General features: G+C 37.4%; 1 protein-coding gene across 9 annotated transcripts in view; it reads left to right on the forward strand.

Moving 5' to 3' along the window:
* Window positions 1–16900, forward strand: part of UEVLD (UEV and lactate/malate dehyrogenase domains) — a 52999-nt gene that overhangs the window by 31246 nt on the left and 4853 nt on the right. For 7 of the 9 annotated variants that reach the window (XM_004418502.3, XM_087433113.1, XM_087433112.1 and 4 more), the window contains 3 exons: window positions 5905–6075; window positions 7087–7260; window positions 16095–16158. In XM_004418502.3, the coding sequence (XP_004418559.2) occupies window positions 5905–6075; window positions 7087–7260; window positions 16095–16158 (409 nt within the window). Of the gene's footprint in view, window positions 1–5904; window positions 6076–7086; window positions 7261–13595; window positions 13811–16094; window positions 16159–16900 lie in introns of all 9 variants that reach the window. The other 2 variants (XR_015552662.1, XM_087433111.1) reach the window with 2 other exon arrangements.

Consider the following 16900-nt stretch of genomic DNA (forward strand, 5'->3'; position numbering starts at 1 on the left):
ACCTCACCACTGTCTAGTTCCAGAACATTCTCTTCACCCCAAAAGGAAACCCTGTACCCATTTTCCCTTCTCCCCCAGCCCTGGCAACCACTAATCTGCTCTATGGATTTGCCTCTTCTGGCTATTTTATATAGGTGGAATCATACAATATGTGGCCTTTTGTGTCTAGCTTCTTTCACTTAGCATAATGTTTTCAAAGTTCATCCATATTGTAGCCTGTGTCAGTACATCCTTCCTTTTTATGGCTGAATAATATTCCATGGTATGGATATACCACATTTTATTTATCCATTTATCAGTTGAAGGACATTTGGGTTGCATCTTTTTGCTATCGTAAATAGTGCTGCTATGAAGATTCATGTACAAGTTTTTGTTTGACCACCTGTTTTCAATTCTTTTAGGTATATACCCAGAAGTGGGATTGCTGAGTCATATGGCAATTCTGTGTTTAAGTTATTGATGAATTAATAGTATGCTTTTGAAGATCTTTATTAACAACACATATAGATCTAAATAGCTCCTTCTATTCCTTTGAACAGTGTCATAATATTCCATCTTATGGATGTCTGTCTCCTATTGGTAGACATTTAGGTTGTTTTGTTTTTTTGTGATTACAAATAATAGTGCAGAGAGAACATTGTAATATGAAAATTTTTGTGTACTTCTCTAACTAGTGGGATAAAGTAGAATTACTGGGTCGAAAGGTACATGTTTTTAAAATTTATATTATTAAATTGTCCCCAAAGAAGTTGTATCACTTTATACTCTCACCAACAGTATATGAGGGTTCCTGTTTCCTTTCTCTTCATTACTTCTGTTCTATATTAAACATAGCTAAGGGAATAATTGTCCTATGATACTATTTTGATCATGTCATTGCTTGGCTAAAGACACTATTATGTTCATCTGTTTTCCCTTAATAATAATACTTGCCATTTTTTAAGGAATCAGTATGTATGCTAGATACTTTACATATATTCACACTCCTTTACTTCTCTTTATTTTGTAGATGACTCAGAGAGATTTGTGGCTTAGGACATGCAGTTAGTAAGAGGCTAAGCTAGGGTTTCAAACATGTTTGTTACCAGTTTCACATGATTCACTCCACAAATAGTCTGTGCATATACAGGCATAAATGTTTGTGTGTATGGTTATGTGCATGTATGTGCATGGAGAAAAAAGTGTTCAATAGTTGTTAAAAAATAAGTTGTTGTTGACATATGGAGCAAAGCAAAATTTTCTCAATAGCCAGTGGTTCTTAAAACATGGTTTATGGATTAATCATTTGTATCAGAATCACCTGAGGTGCTTCTTAAACGTACAGATGCCTGGCAACCACCCCAGGACTATGGATCCTGAATTTCTAGGGGTGGAGCCTGGGAATCTACATTTTAGATAAGTAGCTCAAGTAATTTTTATACTCATTAAAATCAATATTTTTCAAATTGTGAGTAGTGACACAATTGCACATTGTGGAATCAGCATAGTGGATTATGACCAGCATTTTATAAAAATGAACTAGAATAATAGAAAATATCAGAGCATTTGTAGTAAGGGTATTTTCTGTAATGTTTTTGTTTTAGATATATACACATATGCATATATTGTGTCTTGGGTTGTTATATAAAATATTTCTCATAGCGTGGCTCACAATCAGAAAAGTTTGAAATTCACTGAACTGAAATTGAGAATCCATTGATTAAAGCCTTTCATCACCTGCTTTCCCCCTTTCCACTTACTCTAGGCAAGGACTCTTATTATCCTCAACATGCCCTTCATGTGAAACAACTTGTCACTTTCTCCCTAGGAAACCTTCCAGAGGAACTCTTTTGCCAGATCACTCATTACTCTTCATGCTTTTAGTATTGGTGTCTGAAATTTGTTTTGTATCATTTTTTTCTCTTACTGGGAAATTTTATCGATGGACATACCTTTTATTTTTCAGACGGTCCTCTCTAAAGTTAGAGATATGGCATAACATACTCAGTTCATGGCCTTAGTTTGCCACACATGATAAATCATGGAAAGTCTCAGCATGCTTTATACAACTCCAAGACCCAGCTCACTGTGGCAGTAATCATTAAAGGCACTTACTTGAACTGAGCAGTAATTCCCTACCTTCTTTTTTAATATGGGCATTCTTATTTAACATAAAAAAAATTTACCCATTTCACCGGAAAAAAAAATATCCTTTCTAGTCATTGACTGAAATAATGCCCAAAGCTACTGTGAAGTCATTCTTTGGGGGACTTTTAATAGCTTTTAAAGCATTCTTTGGGGGACTTCCTAAAAATAGGAAGATTTTTAATAGCTCTCTTCTTAACACAGTTTCTAAATTAAAGGTCATCATCATCATTAGCAGAGCATACACATTTCTAAAATTTTGAGTCATAGTGAAAAATAATTTGAAAAGGGCATATTCAATAATTTTCTGTTATAGGAAGAATGGGTTAGTAATACATCAGGGAAATGGAAATACTTGTACTGTCTCCATTATATTCGGACTGATAAACTAGCTTGTGAGGTCTTGACAGCATTTAGACATCATTATTTGATTGCCTGGTTTTCCATGGTTTTGAATAAAATAATTCAGTAATGATTTAAAATGAATGTGTATTTCATTTATCACAACATCATCCTTATAATCTGAGAACAGTAGCATATCAGAGCATGAGATAGTGTTTAGTGGGTCTTTTGACATACTTGATATTGGATTGGTATCCCTTAGTATAACTATGACCAGCCACTGGTCTAGGGCCTATGGTTTAGGAACCAGTGGCTTATCAGGAAGGATATAGTTTTTCTAGGCTACCTATGGAGATGGGATAGACGTGAGAAGCTTGTGTCCTGGGAGTACAAATGCTAATTGGCACCTGGCAAAGGAGGAAACTTCTCACTATGCTAATAAATAAGTGGTAAAGTTAGGATTTGAACCAGGCGATCTCATTCTGAAGCCCTCAATTCTAACCCTTGTACCCTACTGTATTATTGTTAAATAAAATTTTACTATAATCCCTAACCTTGTAATTTATACCATAGCTTTCCATAATCATGCATAAGGTTCTTCCTAATTCTCTTTATAACTGTATAATCTTTTTCCCCTTATTAAATCACCAACTTCTAAGGGAAGACATGAGAAGGAAGAGTCAAATAAAAATTTTCTGAGTGCCTATTAGGTGCAAAGAATTTAGTTGCCTGTAGGGCAGTGTTTACCAAACCTAGTTGTGCATCAGAATTACATGGAGAGTTGCATTCCTGAGAAATGTTTCCGCCTAACCTATTGAAATAAAATCTTCAGAACATGGGATAATCTGTAATTTTATTATGCTTCCCAAGTTACTCTTAAGCACCCAGCCTAGCATTTAAGAACTGCTTCAGGGTATTGATAGAAATGGAAGACTTTCCACTTGGTCAGAAGCAGCTTAAAGTTTAGATGAAAAGACACACATGCAAGATGTAAACAGTAATTCATGACAAGAGAGTAATGAGGCAATTTATGATTAGTTGCTAAGAGAATGGATAGACAGTGAAGACTCTTAGAGTTGAGTGGAGGGAGGTACTACTTTCAGCTAAGTAAGACTGAGATATGTGCTGAGTCTTCCAGGACTGGGGAGATTTGGACTGGTAAAGAGAGGAGAAAATGTACCAATTGCCAAGTGACTAGCTCTTGGAGAAGGAAGGATGAGTAAGACACAAACAATCCCTGCTCTCACAGGGCTCGTAATATGCTCAATGTAGTAAACAATTAAACAGATATTTATCAAACATGGGGTGAGTGCAGTGAGAAACATTCCAGATGAAAGAATTTGAGCAAAAGCCAATATCAGGAAAGTGAGAGAAATATTCTGAGGAGGAACATAGACCAATTCAACTTGAGCCTGAGGTTTACATAGGGGAGTATAAGAAATATCGGCTTCTAGGCTCAAAGGAAGAGAGTAAAAGGCTTGGGAACTTGATGGGAAACCTTATGGAGTAGGAAGGCTTTCTTGCACTTTTGAAAGCATGTTAGACTGCTAACATGTAGAGTAGAGTAAACTACTACTCTGTTTACTCATAAGGCAACCTTGAGGGTAAGGGCATTTCTATCATTCAAAGTAGAGGAAGCTAAAGGAGGAAAAGAAAAGAAACAATCCTGGCAAGATAGGTCAGGGCCAAATTGTAGGGTCATAAATTGAACTGTTTACTGATTTTTAATAATATGGACAAGCCACCTAATCTCTCCAGATAGCAGTTTACTCGTGTTTATGAGGATGTAGGACTACGTTTCTAAATATAGCATAGTGCTTGACAGCACTCTGAAGCCAGACTGCCTGGGCTTGAATTCTGGTTCTACTTAACTAGCTCTGTGACTTTGAGCAGGTTACTTAACGTATCTGTGCCTCAGATTCCTCATCTGTAGAATAGGGACGGTATTACCTCCTAGTATGTTGTAGATTAGATTAAATGAGTAAATACATAGAAAGCTCTTAGAACAATACCTGGCACATAGAAGTGGTATGGAAGTGTTAACTATATACTTTCCATTTCTAATGTCTTCCAGTTGTTTAGGTTTTGACTCATTACCAGGTATCTACTCTGAACACTAGAACACAGGAATTACTTAAGAGGACTCATAAAGAACCATAAATGAAATCCAGGACTCAGGTTTTGGATCTGCCGTCCCCACAACTGTGTCAGAATATGAACTAAACTTGGATAATGCACTTCCCATGGACACATTGTACAAGGGTTTCCTTCTGAAACTTGTTTAGAAAGATGGCCTTAGAGGCTTAATTAAGAGTGCAAACCCTGGAATCTACTGATTGTCTCCCTGGGGTGTTAATATTCATTTGGGAGTATTGACTGAACTGATTCTTGCTACTTTATTATTTTTCTGTTGTTTCTGATGCTGATAATGTTTGGCCACTGTTTTGACATGCACTTACTGTAAAACACATCGTGTGATAGAGAGTTTTGTGGTTGTAAAAGAGCATATGTTTGCTTCAGGGTCAAAGGAGTGGACTCTAGGGAATAGCTTTTCCTAAGTCATGACAGTTGCTTACCTATAGGTCCCTTTGAAAGAAGAACCTAAAACCAAGGACATTGGGTTTCAGTAAAAGAAAAAGTCGATAAAAAAAGAGCCAAGACATTTTATCTTTTTTTTTTTAATTTTTATTTATTTATTTATTTTTCCCCCCAAAGCCCCAGTAGATAGTTGTATGTCGTGGTTGCACATCCTTCTAGTTATTGTATGTGGGACGTGGCCTCAGCGTGGCCGGAGAAGCAGTGTGTGGGTGTCCGCCCGGGATCCGAACCCAGGCCGCCAGCAGCGGAGCGCGCACACTTAACCACTAAGCCATGGGGCCAGCCCACAAGACATTTTATCTTGATTTGAAGATTTTCAAACCATTTTTTCCCTCTTTGGAGTAGAATCCTTAATAAATGATATAGATACAAGCAGAGCTACTCTGCTTGGAGAAGTCAAAGTAAACAGCCTGGAGCCGTGCCTGCCACCTTCATCCACTCCTCCCAGATGGCCTCTGAGTCACTTTCAGGGAACTCAAGGACTCCTACACTCACAGTTTAAAATCAGTGATGTAATTGATTAGGTGCATTTTGCCTATAGCATATTACTTCTGTTCCTTAGGAAAACTCTGAATTACATGGAAAACTAAGTCCTTGTTTGTCAGTTCTGAATTCTGTAATTTATTTTCTTTATCTTTATTGCTATCTGTTCCCTCCTGGTGTACGCTTTGCTCTTAATCCTCCTCTGGAGGCAAACCTCAGCACTTTGTGTACTTCCTATGAAGATAGGATTAATCTGAGGGCGAGTGTGCCTAAAAGCTCTCTACTTGTAGAAAAGAAAAACAAGAACTTGATTAAAACCTATATCTTGAGCTCAGACTGTTTCTTTTTATTCACTAGATTTGTCTGCCTCTGCTCATTCCAAGGTGGTGGTCTTCACAGTCAACTCTTTGGGTAGTTCTCAGTCCTACCTTGATGTGGTGCAGAGCAACGTGGATATGTTCAGAGCCCTTGTCCCAGCTCTGGGACATTATAGTCAACATGGTGTCCTGCTTGTTGCATCACAACCAGGTAAAAAGTTTTATTTTAAATTAATCTAATGGTCCAGTGCACCAATAGGATTGACATTACTGATAAAAGTCATAAAACTAGATTATAAAGGGATGACTATTCAGTTAAATTGCTCTTATAATGAACAATGTAAGTGTTTCCATATCCTGTCAACCAGTTACTTCTTATGATTGGCATTAACTAGAAGGTTTACAACTTGCAATTTTTTATGTAATATTACCATTATTATGTTCCAGGTTGTTAGCCATGCCTTCCTCAGTGAGAAAATGGTTAAATACTCAAGAGAAAAATGGAATGGTTTATGTGAAAGATCTCTGTTAACTCTGAAGTGTCATAAAATGTTAGTGAGCATGCCAGTGTGCATTTTTAACATTTTATATTTTTTAACTTGTTTTGGGACTGTTTTACTTAAAAAGGAAATATTTTCAAAGAATTAGGTGGTACTGGACTCAAGTTGGTGAACAGCTTTTTTTAATGTTCCCAATATAGGGGTGTGGTATGCATTTCACTGGTTTTTCTCTAAGAATTGGTTGAGGGACACCAGACTCTTTAAACCTGACATCTTTTTGGCATGGCAGAAAAAAGTAGTGATGTGTTTGTTCATCATGCTATACTGCATAGTGGTGGTATATGAATCATTATTTTAATTTAAATATAGAAATGTAGCTTAAGATAGATGTAAGAGAGAACTTGATCAACGAAAAAATATTGCTCTCTGGTTTTCTGTACCCAGTTTTCATCCTTCTTGCTTAACTATTCTAGGAAATTATCTGTTTTCCACTCTAACTAATTTATATTTAACAACAAAGATATGTAAAATCATGCTGAAATCTGGTTAGTGTTTTTAATATACATTAAAAATATATTATGCCTTATAGTACATTTAGGACTTAAGAAGAGTATATAGAAGCCCTAATATACTTATTAAAATAATGAATATTTTGTTTATGAACTAGGCTGGAAGTATATTTTTAAAAATCTTTACCTTTTCACCTTGTATGCAATATTTAGTGGAAATCATGACTTATGTGACATGGAAACTGAGTGCATTTCCTGCAAATCGAGTGATTGGAATTGGATGCAATCTGGATTCACAGAGATTACAATATATTATTACAAATGTTTTGAGGGCACAGACTTCAGGGAAAGAAGTATGGGTTATTGGTGAGCAGGGAGAAGACAAAGGTAAGAAGTACGTTTCTGTTCGTTATATTGATAACCTAAGTCACCAGTGGCCATGATATTCTGGTAGATCTGAGACTCCAGAGCTGTGGAGCTTAGTTGGATTTCGTCCCACATTTGAGTGCCTTTTGTGTACCAGGCCCTGTATCGTGAATAGGCTCTTCACATATGTCATTGTCATTGTATTTACTTTTCTGTAGGTTTAAGATTAGGCAAGACCCCTTAGGTTTCATTTTTTGTGTGTGTGGAAGATCAGCCCTGAGCTAACATCCATGCTAATTCTCCTCTTTTTTTGCTGAAGAAGACCGGCTCTGAGCTAACATCCATTGCCAATCCTCCTCCCTTTTTTTTTCCTCAAAGCCCCAGTAGATAGTTGTATGTCATAGTTGCACATCCTTCTAGTTGCTGTATGTGGGACGCCGCCTCAGCATGGCCGGAGAAGCGGTGCGTCGGTGCACGTCCGGGATCCGAACCCGGGCCACCAGTAGTGGAGCGCGAGCACGTAACTGCTAAGCCACGGGGCCGGCCCCAGGTTTCATTTGTTTTAATTGAATTTCAGAGTCCAGGATTAATTTAAAAGTTTAGTTTTCTAGAGAGCAACATTTAAATAAACCCTAAAGCATATACATATCTCTTTCCTTTACTTTCCCTACCCTTCAACCTTGCTTACCTTTCCTAAGTTCAGACTTTCTCCCTAGGTACATACCTCCTCTCTGTTTCTCACCTTTTTATTTTATTTATTTATTTATTTATTTTTATTTTTTTGTGAGGAAGATTAGTCCTGAGCTAACATCTGTTGCCAATCCTCCTCTTTTTGCTGAGGAAGATCGGCCCTGGGCTAACATCCATGCCCATCTTCCTCTACTTTATATGTGGGACGCCACCACAGCATGGCTTGATAAGCGGTGATAGGTCCACACCCAGGACCCGTACCTGTGAACCCCAGGCTGCCGAAGCAGAACGTGTGGACTTAACCACTACACCACTGGGCCAGCCCCAATGTTTCTCACCTTTTTAAACAGAATTTCCACTTTTTGTCCTTATGGCCTTTTTTACCAGCCACTTGCTCTGTCTCTACCACAAAAAGCATTCAGTTCCCCAGATTGGAAAGCCCCTTTTCCTATCCCAAAAAAACGCTTTCCCTATCTGACTTGAGAATCTCTTCCTTCACTCCTTTATTGTTTCCCTCATGCTGTAAAGTCAGGTTGTTCAGGTGGTAGAAGTGCTGTTTATCCTCATTTTTGTTCACTTTTTTCCAGTTTTATTGAGAAATAATTGACATATATCACTGTATAACTTTAATGCATACAGCGTGATGGTTTGATTTACGTATATTGTGAAATGATTACCACAATAGGTTCAGCTAACATCCATCTTCTCATATACATAGAATAAAAAGAAAAGAAAGAAAAAAAGGAAAAATATTTTCTCCTGGTGATGAGAAAAACTTTCCTCTATATCATACAGCAGTGTTGACTCTAGTTATCATGTTGTACATTACATCCCTAGTATTTATTTATCTTATAATTGGAAGTTTGTACCTTTTCACCACCTTCCTCTGTTTCCCCTTCCCACCACCCTCTGCCTCTGGTAATCATGAGTCTGATCCTTTTTGCTATGAATTTTTTTGTTTGTTTTTCTAGATTCCACATATACATGAGATCATATGGTATTTGTCTTTCTCTGTCTTACTTATTTCACTTAGCATAATGCCTTCAGGGTCCATCCATGTTGTTGGAAAGGGTAGGCTTTCCTCATTTTTTATGGCTGAATAATATTCCATCCTATATACTACAACTTCTTTTTTTTTTTTTAATGATCTTTTATTTATTTTTGTGTGTGTGTGAGGAAGATCAGCCCTGAGCTAACATCCATTACCAGTCCTCTTTTTGCTGAGGAAGATTGGCCGTGGGCTAATGTCTGTGCTCATCTTCCTCCACTTTATATGGGACGCCGCCACAGCATGCTTGACAAGCAGTGCATCGGTGTGCACCTGGGATCCAAACCCTCAAACCCTGGGCCACCATAACAGAGCGTGCACTTAACTGCGGTGCCACCAGGCTGGCCCCATACTACAACTTCTTTATCCATTCATCCATCAATGGACACTTAGGTTGTTTCCATGTCTTTTTTTTTTTTGTCTTTTTTTTGTGTGTGAGGAACATCAGCCCTGTGCTAACATCCGTGCCAATCCTCCTCTTTTTGCCGAGGAAGACTGGCCCTGGGCTAACATCCATGCCCATCTTCCTCTATTCTATATGGGACGCTGCCACAGCATGGCTTGACAAGTGGTGCGTCGGTGTGCGCCCGGGATCTGAACCTGCGAATCTTCGGGCCGCTGAAGTGGAACATGCGCACTTAACCACTGCACCACTGGGCTGGCCCCTCCATGTCTTGGCTATTGTAAATAACACTGCTATGAACATGGGGGTGCAGATATCTTTTCGAGTTAGTGTTTTCATTTCCTTTGGATATATTCCCAAAACTGGAATTGCTGGATCATATGGTAGTTCTATTTTTAATTTTTTGAGGATCCTCCATATTGTTTTCCATTGTACCTGTACCAGTTTACAGTTCCACCAGCAGTGCACAAGAGTTCCCTTTTGTCCACATCCACTCCAGCATTTGATATCTCTTGTCTTTTCGATGATGGCCATTCTAACAGGCATGAGGTGACGTTCATTTTTATTTATTTAAACAAGTATATGAGTGTCTACTCCCTACTCACTACTATATAAGATGTTAGTATGATATAAAAGACGCATAGAACATAGTCTCTTCCTTCATCATACTTAAAAATTATTTTAGACCAACAAAAAAAAATTCAAAATAAAGAATATGTACAAGGATTTGCATATGATCCATATGTTTACAAGATTTAGCTAACAATAAAAGTATAGGATACTATTTAAGTGCCAAAATGAGTATTATAGACTAACAGTGCTTAGACACTTATGACTGAGCATTTAACATGAGTTGAAATGGCTGGAGAAAATTCTATACAGGCCATCATTGAACTGGACTTTGGAAGAATGAACAGGATTTGAATAGATAGCAAAGAATGAGAAAGATATTCCAGGAATAGGAAATCAGAACCAGGCAAAGGCACATAGTTAAGTATGGCAATGTTCATGGGATAAAAAATCTAGACCAGTCATTGCAGAGAGTTTCAACCGGATATGCCTGGTTGAAATCACAGTTTGGAGATCCTTGAATACCTGATCAAAGAGTTGGAAAGTGATTCTCAGGAAGGGGGAACCATTAAATGTATTTGAGCATGAGAGTGATATGTTGAAAAGGTAATTTGGGGGAAATTAAGCATTGCTTCATCATTTGAAATATGTTACTCTGACTTGATTCAGCGTGTAGGTGCTGAAGGGTAGAGTATGATGTAGAAAAGAACTACTCTGCCTCTGAGGAGGTGATCATTTAACTAGAGAAAGACGATGCACATTGAAAGTTAAAGAGAAGTTAAACAGTAGTGCCATAAAGCAAATCACCTTCTCAAAACTGTTTTCTTAGAGTTTAAAGCTTCCTATATGCTTTCATGCCATTAAAACAAAACATTAACAGTGGTTATGTCTGGGTTGGAGATAATTTTTAAAAATTTGTATTTTTCTGTGTTTTCTACTTTTGTCATTATGGATGTGTACTATTTGTATAATTTTTAAGAAAATTATTTTAATAAAATATAGCAGTATTTTAAATCTTTATAAATCTGCACTGGCTACCTAGAAAGTTCAATATTAGAAAGAGTCAGGCTATAGAATAAATCTTTACAAAACCTGACAGTGTGATTTGAGCAGAAGTACTTTTCAGGCTCAAATGCTCCCTGACACTAAACACTATCAATAGGACCTTAGAAAAGGGCGGCAAACTAGAACTTGGAGCAGATGAATTAGAGTAATGAATGTCTAGGGATTCAAATAAACCCAAGACCCCAAATTTGACTCACTACTAGCATTTGAGTTCTGGTCCATGTTCATCTTTGCTTATCTCCCAGTTAGTTTGCTCTTCCCCCTCTAGTTTACCCTGTAATGATGCCAAATTAGTAATGATATAGCAAAAACTTACCTAGTGTTTACGTACATGCTTTCACATATTAATTCAATCTTCCTCAATCCTATTCCTCTTTTCAAAAACTTTCACTGGCTTCCTCTAACCAAAGACTTTCACGGGCTTCCTCTGACTGAACCATTAAATTCCTTTGCTTGGCATTCAAGGAGTCTCAAAATATAGCCCTGATCTTCCTTCCCAATTATATTTATGGAGGCAATAATGTTGTTAGAGAGCTGGAAGGGACCCAAGGGATCATTGATTACATTTTGTTTTAAGGAGCCAGCAGTGGATGCAGGGATGGTAAAAGTGACCTGCCTAAGAGCTTTTAAGGTCAAAGAAAGACTAAAACCTAGGTCTTGTGCCTCCCAGCCCTGCCCCACAGCTTTCTTCAGCCACAGAAACCTTGGCTACTGCATTTACCTCCCCCATAATCCCTTCTCGTTCTCTCTCAGAATATTCAGATCTCATCCTTCAAGGTAAAGGTCAAACCCTCCTAACTATGAAGCTTTTCCTGATCGCATCACTCCACAATGATTTATTCACTGCTTCACTCCTTTTCACTCCTGAACTAAAAGCTATTGCTAGCTCTAAGGTAGTTAACTATATATTGTCTCATGACATTTATTCTTTTGTTAAACTGCTGTTTATACTGATCCAATTTGAATTTTGTGTGTGCACCTTTTCCTTATTGAAAGTGTAAATTATTAAGCTGTTCTTTTAGTTGAAAAAGTTGTACATTCACATTGCAAAAATATTAAATAGTACAAAAAGATGTGCAGTGAAAAAGAAGTCTCCCTTCTATGCCAGACACGCAGTCCCTCTCCCTAGAAGCAATCAGTTACCAGTTTTTTGTGTAACCTTCCAGAATATATGTGCATAGACAAGCATATATATGAAATATACATTATACATTATTCATTCTCCATCTTGCCCCCTTACCAATATGACTTAGAAATGATTGCATAATTACATAATTACATATGTAGATCTCATTCATTCTTTTTAAGTACCAGATATACCAAAATTTATTTAACCAGTCCCCCTCATAAGTTACAATTTTTGAATGAATAAGAACATTTCACAGTATGGTTGTATTAATATCTCAAGTTGTAAAAAGAAAATAAAGGATGGTGTGACTTGATAAATAAGCCAAAGTTTCTGTGCTGACTGCTGTTGGAGCTATATAGATGTGTAAGAACCTGACCATGTCTTTAGGAAGCTTAGAGTCTAGATACAGGAAACGACTATAATAAAAGGCAGTATTAACTTGCTATGAGAGAGATTCGAGGGAAGGAGGATACAAACACAAGAAAGGGATATAATAATTCTATCTTGAGCTCTCAAACGGGAACTAGAAATAGAGGGATGTAGGTGCCTGTGATTTGGGGTCACTTAAATATATAGTATTATGTAATATTTGACACACACAAAATAATACATATAGTGTATATGTATGTTTTAAAGCATAATAATAGAACAAACATTCATGGATCCACATTTCAATTAAGATCATCCGATTCCACTGAAGCTACCTATGTACTCCCCAACCCAGCTCCCTGTCTCCCATCTAGTACCACTATCAGATAACTTATTATCCTGTCTTCTGCTTTGTTTCAGAGATAGTTATAGCCATGGATATGTATACTTACCTTGGCTCTGAAGCCAGAAATGGATTAGAGGCTCCCTCTGCTGGTTTTATGTGTAGAAACCAACTGGTTATATTTTTGCCTAAGTGACACCACCATAGTAATAGCAATTATAATTATTTTTTATTGAGAGCCTACTAGTGTATTAAATGCTTTGCAAATCTCATTTAAATTTTGCAAACACCCTGTGAAGGAGGTGGTAGTTTTCCGGGAAGCTTGAGACCCAATGAGGTTAAGTAATTTGCCCAAAGTTACACATCTAGTAAGGGCAGAACTGAGATCTGAATCCTGGTCTGACTCCAAAGCTGTGCTTTTTCTTGCTGTGACTTAATTAGATACTTTATCTAAAGCATTTAGTTCAGTGTCTGGCACAGAGTAAACACTCAGTAAATGGTAGCTGTTACTACAGTGATCGGAAAGATGATGATGAATAGAAAATTGGCAAAAGGACACATAAGACTACGCTTTGAAAAACAACATGAGGATTTCGAATCAGACTTATAAGAATAGCAGATGTGTAAGTAGAATTATTCTCTTCAAGTATGTCAGAGACAAATGATAGCCACAGCCTGGGGGAGGAATCACATGACATACAAAGACCCTTTAGGATCTGTTTCCTGCTTCCCTCCCCAGCTTCATCTCCTGCCATTCCGCCAGGCATTCTGTGCTGGTCAGTTGGTCAACTTGCAGTTTCCTGAGTGGTTCATGCACTCTCATGCCTCCTTGCCTTTGCACCTGATGCTTCCTTTCCCTGAACATGCATTCACTTGGCTAACTCCTGGTGACCCTTCAAGACTGGGCTTGAGTGCCACCTCTCCCAGGAAGCCTTCCCTAATTCTCCAGGTTAAGTAAGTTCACGCCTCTATAAGCATTATCACACTGTGTTATAACTGCATATTTACCTGTCTGTTCACCCCACCAGCCTGTAAGCTCCTTGAGCTTGGAATGGCCTCAGTAAATGTGTTTTGAGATGAATGAATGATCCTGACACCATCTTGTTGTGACCAAAGGTCATTCATATGATGCCCCACCAAATTAGATAGTCAGCAGAACATATGCTTTGGAGCTGCTATTTTCAGCTGTGAGATTGAAATCTTATATAAACTGCAGGTAACTCCTTCAAATGATGTTTTAGAAATCCAAGGGCTGGACCTCAGAACAGAATATAGACCATCTGCTTTGGGCATCAGTCTTACCTAAGGGGTAGGTATTGTATGTAATGCAAAAGAGCTATCTGTGGTCATTTCTCATTAAAATTTTTGGGGCCAGAGGATTACTGCTCTTGAGGAGTGGAACCAGAAAGATTAGGATTGATTAGATATGATATTTGAAAGGGCTACTTAAACTAGGATAGATATACTTTTAGGAAGTTGAAGGGTTGGGCAGTAAATGAACAAAAAATGAAATAATTAGGTCCATCTAAACTTAATTGAAAATTCTCATGATGTGTCACAAGCAAATTTGAACATAGTGAAGCTTTCTCCCTCTCTCCAAACATTCTTTTCTCATGGTTCTTGTAAGTCAGGACTCAGAGAGGAAAGGTAAAGAATGTGAAATGTATATATATATATACTCGTGATTAATTCTCAGATGTTTTTTGTCTTTTATACCTATCTTCCCCTCTTTTTTTTTTTCTTTTTTTTTTCTTTTTTTTGGTGAGGAAGATTGCCTCTGAGCTAACATCTGTTGCCAGTCTTCCTCTTTTTGCTTGAGGAAGACTGTCATTGAGCTAACATCTGTGCCAGTCTTCCTCTATTTTGTAAGTGGGACACCGCCACAGCATGGCTTGATGAGTGGTGTGTACGTCCACATCTGGGATCTGAAGCTGCAAACCCCAGGCTGCCAAAGCAGAGTGCGTGAACTTAACCACTGGGCTGGCCCCCCTACCTTGCCCCTTTTATTCATCTTTCCAAGGTCTGTAAATGCTATATTTCATTTAGCAGACATTTTCCCCCAATTTTCTCTTTATTGTGAATATACTAATAATGTAGAAAAATTTTTTTAGAAAATAATTCATATATAACCCATCTATCCAAGTAAAACATTTTTTAAAAATCCGTTAATCTGTCCACATGTATTTATAATTTTCATATGACAATTTTTGGTTTTGCCTTTTTTTTTACTTAACATAAAAACTTTTAAAAATTTTCCATGTTTTCCAACTTAACTGTTGCAAGTATGTTTTCCTCTTTGTTACCAAATATAATTATGTATTGTGTGTGAGGTCCGTTGTGTATTATCTCCAGTGTGTTCTTTACCATGGTAAAGAATATGTGGCAAGGACACAAAAGAACGCGTGGTCCCTGCCCCCTGGGAGCTTATGATCAGTTTGAGGGAGGGAGGCATCTGGATACATACAGTGTCCTTTGTTGCTGACACATCACTAAATGGCCTAATTTTCAATGCAGTTTAGAAAACTTATATCTTCAACATAAACAGTCTTATATATCTGAATGTATTTTTTTTTCTGCCTACCCAAATATGAATTTGTATAAAAGAATGTCTTCACACAGATGAGAAACAGGTGAACATTAGAAAAGTTTCAAAATGTTTCTGGCAATTTCTATTTAATATTAAAGTGTGGTATAAATATCCAGATCATGTGCACAGCTTTGAATTTTTGAATTGTTTTTATAAATGGTGGTGAGAGGAAATGGTAACCCAAAAGATCCTCTTAGAAAACAGGACCCTCTCTAACAGCTATGGAAATCTAGCCCAAAATAGGTGACCAAATTATTCCCTACCCAGTGAAAGAAATTAATATCAGTGTGTTTCCCAATGGAACAAATGCTTGCAGCTCTTGGGAGCCTATTAGACACAGCCTGCTGGGGAAAGAAAGCTTTCTCCTTGGAAGTAAAGTGGCTCTGGTAGAGCTGTTGTTGACGAGAGAAAACAGGTAAGGAGGCTGCAAATAGACTTTGGGGATCATGTTTTCTGGGTGATTGAAGCTCAGTCTTTCTCACCCCAGGCAGTCAGTACAGCACATTCGGTGCCATCGGTGGAAAAATGTTACTATTGGTAGCAGGTGGGAAATGTTTATGTAAAGTTTAATACAGATACACTTGCCTGCAAATGATCAATAATCCTGAGAGTTGGTCACAAAATATAATTAATTTTTCATTTAATTTTTAGTGCCCACATGGGGTGGCCAAGAAGACGGAATGAGTCATAACTCTCAGATGCAGCTGTCCAACAGGTAACACTGAGTGTAGGTTTGCATTTATCCAACCAAAAATCATGTACTTCATAGCTAACACAACAGCTATTTACACAGCATGAACTTACCAGGCATCTGCAAACAAAACGAGCAAGTATGGACAAATCCAAAAGTACAAGGGAGCAATGTTTTCTAGTCTTTGATTTCTTATCTGAAAGTAGATCCAAGAGTGCTTTGCAAACTTTATTTCAGATACACAGTTGACACTGAAAGGACGGAACAAGTTCCTTATTTGTAGACAGTGATTTACTGCTCTTATCTAAACATCTGAAGATATTAAGAATTTTCTTAATGTAGAAAAGAATTTGTTCATACCACTTAAAAATTAATATGTATTAGTCAGACATAAATACATTTGGAAGTTAGTCTAATATGAATGGATAAGCCATATTATAGTTCAGAAAAAACAAAGTGTAATGCACTGATCCTTGTATCTTTTGCCTTTATTCAGAGGCCTTGCAGGGTCTGTGCCCTATAAATTGGACTCTACACACTATATATTTTCATGCAAATTCTTGTTTCACCATCACATAACATACTTTCCTGCAGTCTGAGTGGTGGAGAGTTTTAGCTTTTTAAATTAACCTTTGCTTTATAGTTTTCAGAATATAACAACTAGAAAGAATATTCTCTCACTGAGAAGAGTAGTGTGTTGTATAATCCATTCTAATCTGATTCTCTATATAATCCTGCATTTATTGTTTTTAAAAGGAAAAAAATT

This window comes from Ceratotherium simum, chromosome 7, assembly GCF_057802395.1.
Source record: "Ceratotherium simum simum isolate JZ-2026a chromosome 7, ASM5780239v1, whole genome shotgun sequence".
NCBI lineage: Eukaryota > Metazoa > Chordata > Mammalia > Perissodactyla > Rhinocerotidae > Ceratotherium > Ceratotherium simum.